This window comes from Clytia hemisphaerica, unplaced genomic scaffold, assembly GCF_902728285.1.
Source record: "Clytia hemisphaerica strain Z4C2 unplaced genomic scaffold, Clytia hemisphaerica genome assembly, whole genome shotgun sequence".
Taxonomy (NCBI): Eukaryota; Metazoa; Cnidaria; class Hydrozoa; order Leptothecata; family Clytiidae; genus Clytia; species Clytia hemisphaerica.
In genome coordinates this window covers 140,379-147,923 of record NW_027104248.1, presented here as the reverse complement: position 1 = coordinate 147,923, position 7,545 = coordinate 140,379, and the positions used below count along the sequence as shown (strand labels likewise).

The 7,545-nt window shown below is 34.0% G+C and overlaps 1 protein-coding gene across 2 annotated transcripts; it reads right to left on the bottom strand.

Annotated features, from left to right (window-relative positions):
• Nucleotides 1-1,805: 1,805 nt before the first annotated feature.
• On the bottom strand, nt 1,806-6,290 carry LOC136816420 (uncharacterized). Of its 2 annotated transcripts, none has more exons than XM_067072743.1 (5): nt 6,236-6,290; nt 5,710-5,837; nt 3,964-4,228; nt 3,342-3,500; nt 1,806-2,307 (listed from the first exon to the last, which is right to left on the bottom strand). In XM_067072743.1, the coding sequence occupies exons 2-5, from the start codon at nt 5,815-5,817 to the stop codon at nt 2,039-2,041; spliced, it is 801 nt and encodes a 266-aa protein (XP_066928844.1). In that variant the 5' UTR covers nt 5,818-5,837; nt 6,236-6,290; the 3' UTR covers nt 1,806-2,038. The 2 variants fall into 2 exon arrangements, with proteins under 2 accessions (XP_066928844.1, XP_066928845.1); XM_067072744.1 differs by lacking the exon at nt 6,236-6,290 and adding an exon at nt 6,056-6,082.
• Nucleotides 6,291-7,545: the final 1,255 nt, after the last annotated feature.

Below are 7,545 nucleotides of genomic sequence, written 5' to 3'. Positions count from 1 at the left end.
AACACTCAACATATGATGCAAAATGAACTTAAAAAGAAAGACGACGTCATACAAAAACTGAACAAGGAGGTCAACACCAACACAAAAACCCGTGATTCCATCAAAAATGACCTCAAAACCTTTCTGGCAGGAAAACTACAAGAGATGGAGGAGAAGACAAGAAGCATGATTAAGGAAGAAATAAAGCACACAGCAGAAATAATGACTGAAACATCAAAGAAAACATACGCTGAGATTACCAAAAAGAACAAAGAAGACTTAAAATCTGCCGAAGAACAAAAACGGAAGGAAGAAAGTGAAAAGAGAGACATAGAATCTAGAAAACTGAATATGATCGTTCACGGGTTTCTCGAATATTCAGGCCCAGATAAGGAAGAAGAAGAAAATGGGAAAAAATATGACATATTTCGGTTCCGAGAACTCCTAGATGACATCAATGTTCCAGAAATCAATGTTACTCACCACAGATTAGGAAACAGAAAAACAAAGAATGGCCGTCCTCTGAAAGTCACCCTGCAAAGTCAACATGACAAAGATCTTATCATGAAGAATTTACACATGCTAAAAGAAACTTGTTTCTTTCAGGTAAGTATAACGGAAGATTTCACAATCAACGAACGGAAAAAGATCAAGGAGATGCACGAACAAGCGAAGAAACTTAACAAAGACAATAACAATAAAGGATTCAACTGGTGCGTAAGAGGAAGCCCAAGAACAAAACTACGCATCGTTAAAAAATTACAAAACCAAATAAAAATATCTTCAAATTATAAACCAAAATGCTCTACAGAAGAAATCGTCAGCGATTGGGCATTAACAGATGATGATGAATGATTCATTTTGTAAAATAGGCAGTCGAACTCTATTAGCTTAAAGCTAGTACAGATTTGTACACATTTTTCGACTTTAAAGAATATATACATTAACATTAACATTATGTGGTTTGCAAAATCACAATATAACACAACATCACATCTTTGTTAGGGAAGTTTTCTTTCATAATACATTTGATGCAATAAACGTGTAGTATGATAATGAGAATATGAGAATATTCATTTCAGAAAAAATTTGTAACCCTTATGTTGAGGTGATCTTTTTTTAAAAAAGAACCCCTTTGATTTTTTTCCAGTTTTCAGGACCGCCTTGGATTTTTTTCTCCCATTTCTTTGGACCACCCTGGATTTTGAACTCGATTTTACTGATCAAAACCCTGGATTTTATCATTCAAAAAACCAGACCCCTCTCCTCAACATAGGGGGTACAGACTATTTCTGGAATAGCCCATTGGCAAAACATTAAAAAAAAATATGCATCATCATTATAAAATTTGGCTGAACTCCCGGGGGGGGTACTACCCTTGTCGACCGACGGGGGTGCTCCGCTGAGGTTCGAAAAATGAACCCTACGTGGGACCCCCGTGGGACTCGAAATTTGCGAAAAAAGTGACCCTGAATGGGACTGAAATTCCAAAATTTTCTCAAATTTTCTACTTTTTCCCCAAATTTTCCAAAAATAGGCACCCTACGAGGGAATTTTTCTATTTTAGTGTTTTTGTGACCCCTACCTGGGACTCGTGGAGGTTAAAAAGGTACCCTGACCAGCGAGCAACCCCGTAACCCATTGCCCTAGTACCCCCCACCCCTGCCACCCCCCCGGGGGGCTGAACTAAAACCTGAACCTGAACCTGAAAGAGTGAAAAAGCATTTCCCCTGTATAGAAAGTTTTTGTAAAAATTAAGAATATCCATGATGAAATGGAAAAATCGCTTTGGTACGGTACTCTAAATACCTAAATTTCTCAACCGATGATGAAAAAAATCCTTAAGATCTTTGAAAGATAAAATTTATAAAAATATACTATACTACAAATTCTAAAATTCTTAGAAAGAAATAAAAGCTGAAATACTCATAACTTAGTAACTTAAATGTTACAGGATGAACAAGAAATAATATTCACGGATGCACCATTCTGCACAGAAATAGGGTATAGCTTTAGAAACTTTGTTTACCTATAAGAGTTTCAATTGTGTTATCGCTTTTTATTTGAACACAAACTGATCTGCCTTTGCTTCTTCTGGTTGGGCTTCACCCAAAAGCCCATTCCAATACCTCAAGCCAAATAATTGTCCACCAAATGGACTCCAATCACCAAAAATTCCTTTGTTCAAATAACAATATCCAGGACCAGAATTATGGTTTGTTTTCAAATATCCGAAAGCATCATGAACAGCTGAATGATATGCAAAAGGTCCCAAATCGTCGAATAAAGAATCGTGCATCCATTTTAAATCACCTGGCCCAACAAGCCCTTAATAAATACCAAGAATGAGAACTAAATTTTAAACTTCTTTATAAGAATCAGTATATCTTATCGGCACTTTTTACACCGGCCTTTATTGGCGGTATTTTTGGGCTCGTGACGTAATAAGGACCGGTGTAAAAAGGGCCGATAAGGTAATTTTTTTCAGGCTCGGTTATTTTTTATTGTTTTCGTGGTATGAGCATCAATTGGCCTGTTCTGGTTTTTAATAGATAGGATTGAGGTCTATTCTAATGTGATAATTTACTAAGCATTTACAATCATGGTCGAAATCTATTGAGAATTAAGCTTATTTTCTCGTTTTTCGAAATTTGGAGTTCGGGTGAGAAAGCCGATTTTGGGCCATCTATCAATTTGGCTCGGGTTTATAGACCTCCAGGCTATATTATGAGCCTTAATGGACCATTTTTGAACATTTCGATCCTCAGTCTTAAGTCTCATGTTAAAACTCAGAGTTAAAACTCTACCCTTCCAACCTACTTTAGAGCACTTACAAATCGATTGCGGTTATTATTCAAAACTTCCTGGTGGATTTCCCTTTTTTCTCAAATATTACGACCATGATTGTAGTTATTCTTGGCTCAACAATGTTCTTAAAATTTTCTATTTTTGGGGTTTTTTTTCGAGCCTCGTTGTTTTTCTAAAATTGTTCTTATAAATATTCTTATATACCTGATGAACATGAACAATCGTGAGCGCTATCAGAATCATGAAAAATACCATAGCTAAGAGACTTTTTTAGTTCGAGTTTGGGAAGATGGAATCAAAAAAAATATGACAAAAATGAGAATGGGCTTTTCCAGAAAATATTTAAATATATGGGGGGGGTGGAGGATATAAAATTATTTTGGAAATTTACCCCCCGGACAAGCATTTCTTGACCCCCTTGACAGTCAAAATTACCCTCAAAATGATTAAAGTTACCCCCCCCCCTCGGACAAGGCAAATTTTGTAGATTTTAGGAAACTCTATCATCCACTCCTCATGTACGAAAACTTTTTGGAAGAGCCCAATATACAAACCTCCAGTAGGGTTCAACAGAACTCCAAAAATAGGATCCATAGGTGGAGTTTTTGTCTCGATGTGTTCAGGTAACCAATCAACGATCACTTTGCCAAACAACATTTGCTGTCGCGTTCCCCAATAGAAGTCATGGTCATCATGCAGATTCTCTGATTTGTCTATAAAGATAAAAAACTTCTTTTCCAATTCCATTGTCTCCTTTTCCTCTAACCGCTAGAATTTACAGAAAGTACTCCAAAACTGCTATGAAGGTCTATTATTCTCTCATTGTCCAAGACGTCGTCAAAGAGGACTTTTCACTTTTTCATTCATCAGCTTCATTTAAGACAACATAATATACTTCGATAGCCATCTCAACCGTCGTCAAAGACGACTTTATCCCCCGATACAAAGTTATGGTATTTTATTAAAGTATTTTGAATAAAACAGGAAGAAAACTGTCGTTTTTTAAGTACTATCCCTTAACTCAAACAAGTTTTCTTGTCCCTTCAGTTAACAATGCTTTATTAACCTTACTCGATAATTCAAAATTTCGAACGCATAAATTCTTGTTCCCTCTGCGCATGTTCAAGTTATGGAGACACAATTTGTATAATCTTGTTTGAAAAGAAGAATACTTACGACCCCTTTCGCGATAAATCTTCTCAAAATGTTTTGAATCTTCCAAAAGCCTTTTAAGGCAATCTTCTTCATTCTCACATTCTTTTGTGCAAACTCTAATGACTGCCAACTTCTTCAACAATGCTTTCATTGGTTCCGTCATTTCGAATTCGGCAACTGTTGGAGCCATTTTGATCTCACGGTCTAGCTCATTCAGAATAATACCAAGGCTAGATTTCTCCCTTCCTCCAGCATCGACATCATCGCGGTCCATTTCGTGTGATTTCTATAAACGAAAATATTCTGATAAACATGTAGCCTATACTAGACGTCACCCGCGTTTTTTCTACGCAATCAACGGGATAAAAAATCTCGGTTTTTAGTGAGGCACTCGCTAATAAACATGGTCCTTGGTAGCATCTAAAATTCCAAATTACCAATAAGTAAAAGTTTTCTCCACCTCGAGAAAAGTTCTTAAGGTATATTACCTCATGTCGTGTCAACTAGTTTTTAGAGGAAGTGAATACAAATTTTAACGAGCGGCTACTTTATCAAAAGCTATTTAAGAATATTTAAGAATTTAGGCTACACAATTAAAGGATTTTGCTTTGCGAAGGAAATTTTTTTCTTAACAAAATTAGTTGGAAAAAATAGCTAATTCAAAAATTATTGATCGAGAAAGAGTGGCTTAAAATTTTGAATTGACCAAAAGTTTCTTTTCCTATCTAAAGTCTGTTCATGATAAGTGTGCACTCTTTTTTCTTTTACCTATAACCTTTGAAGGAAATCTTCAATTTTTATAAATTTGGTATCGTTGGAGAGATATTTGTGAGTGGAACAATTTGAAATAAAAAAGTTTTGAAAAAAATTCTAAAAACGAAGATGAAAATAAAGAAGAAAAAAATGAAGATCTTGTAGAAAAGTGCTACAGTATAACTTTCATTTTCGCTGGAGAGATTCTTTGATCTTAGGAGGTCATCACTGGGAAGAAATTTCACTAAAATATTTATTCAAGATAAAGTTATGATACAAAGTTAATAAGTGATTGACCCTAAAAAACAGCAGAAAACATCGTTTTTTGACGTCAATCAGCTTATAACTTTGTTTGATATCTTTTGATTGAATGATTATTTTTGAGAAATTTTTTCACAGTGATGACGTTCGACAATTAAGAATTCACTTCAGTGAAAATTATAGTCATAGCACTTTTCTACAAGATTTTTATATTTTTCTTCTTCATTTTCATCTTCATTTTTAGAACTTTTCTAAAGATTTTTTTATTTCAAATTGTTCCACTCACTAATATCTTTCCAATGATACCAAATTTATAAATATTAAAGAATTCCTTCAAAAGTTATAGGTAAAAGAAAAAAGAGTGCACACTTATCGTGAATAGACTTTAATGGTTATTTCATTAAATACACGCACTCTTTTTATAAGAATATACTCAGAATATTTATAGTGAAATTGGCGAAAAATTTAAGAATATAGTATGTAAGAATATCACCATCATGGAACCTAAGAATGCCATTTTTAGTTTTTAGAGCATTTTTAACTGTTAATCGCCAATTACCCATCTATAAAGCTCAAGGCTTTCACAAAAGTGCCAGTTTATGCTTCAGCTATGTATTTCATGTTAAATTGAAGTTAAATTTGAATCCTAATCCAAGAATACCGTAATTTAGGATAATTTTCCCCTCAAAAATTAAGAGTATCCATGATGAAATGGAAAAGCATGGTTCTTATAAAAAAAGCGTGTAGCCTTACCATACTGTTCGTCTGTCCATAAAATCGTACAAAAATGATAGATTGGCAATATTTTTTGACATCTTCGGTAGATTCATGGTCTTTTTGGAAACTAAGCCAGCCACCCATTTCTCTTCAAAAATTTGAGCCTGAAATTGAAAAATATTATCATTATTCATAAAAGTCTTAAAACTATGCAGAATTTGGCACGTGGTCAGATCAGTGTACTATAAGCAAGCAGATTTTGAGATTTCTTAAACCATGAAATATTCTCCAAAGAGAATTTGACTAAAACCTTTCTGTTGCAAAACTTTAAAGACTTTTTCGATAATTTTATCCGTGAATTCAAAAAAAATTATGATCATGCTGAAAGTTTGAACAAGGCACTCCCCTTTCTGAGAGAAAAAGTTACAAAGTTTTATATTTTTTCTGTACGACTTATCAGCCTATCATTTTGGTTCGATATTTTCTATTAGAATTCAAAAGATTGATTCTAAAGTCATTCATAGCTAGCATAACTGACTGATCGAACTCAATGATAACCTACCTCAATTCACTGATTTTACCCCAACGTGTTATTTAAATCATGTACGAAACTAGGTTTACCTTTTCTTGCTATAACAGTATTAAATTTTATAATCTCTTTTCATTCAAACGCTTTGTTATTGCTTATTTGGTTTTTTACTTATTTGGGTTTTTACTTTTTATATAAAATGGTTTCTGTTTTTATATCAATTGATATATTAATTGATATAAAAATCATTGTCTAAAATACCGACTCCCATCGAATCTTATCCGTTGGAAAAACTTCATTTCTGCAGCGTCAAAATTTAGTCTTTTAAGTCTCGCACTTATGGCGTAATGTTTGCTACCCGCTTTACTAAATCTGCTTTGTTTACAAAAATTCTATTTCCCGTCGGGGACGATGAAAAGTTCTTGACAAAACGGGAAACAGAAAGTGATGAAATTTTCAATCTGGAAACAGTTTCCTTTTCGATTTATTTTCACCTTCCCGTTCGGGAAATACTTCCCGTTCGGGAAATACATGTAGTGGTACCGACTGACAAGGAAGTAAAATTATTCGAAGTTCCTGTCAATTACCTAACTTTGGTCAATTTATTAACTCTAGTCTTTTATTTCTAGATTTTACATTTTTTTACACCGATTAAACCCCTATAAAACAATTCTCTACTAAATAACCAAATCAGTCAAATTTATATCCAGAAATTTGTATATATGTGTATCACGAAATTATTTGAAAAAAATAAATTATTAGATATCATAAAACTATTTTAAAATAAACATTTCCTCGGTTGCTTCCTTTGGCTTAAGCCTGTCACAAGTTTCTCTCCAGAATCGAATACCAAATAATTGTCCACCGAATGGACTCCAATCGCCAAAAATTCCTTTGTTCAAATAACAATATCCAGGACCAGAATTATGGTTTGTTTTCAAATATCCGAAACCATCATGAACAGCTGAATGATATGCAAAAGGTCCCAAATCGTCGAATAAAGTATCATGCATCCAGCCAGAATCCCCTGGTCCAACTCGCCCTAAAATATATATAATATCTCAATGAATGATTTCTATAAGTTTCAATGTATAAATTCTTTAAAATTCTTTAAAGCGAAGAATAAAAATAAAATGAAATCCCATTCTTCGTATTTTGTACAAAGAAACATTTACGAATATTTGAATATTCCTAATGCGTTTTTCCAGAAAGAATTTGAATATCGGGGGTGAAGGATATAAAGTCTTTTAGATATTTGCCCCCGGACAGCAGGTCCCGGGGGGGGGGCACTCGATCTGAAAGCGACCATACGTTCGGCCCAAAATTTGGCTTCTAAAATCGGA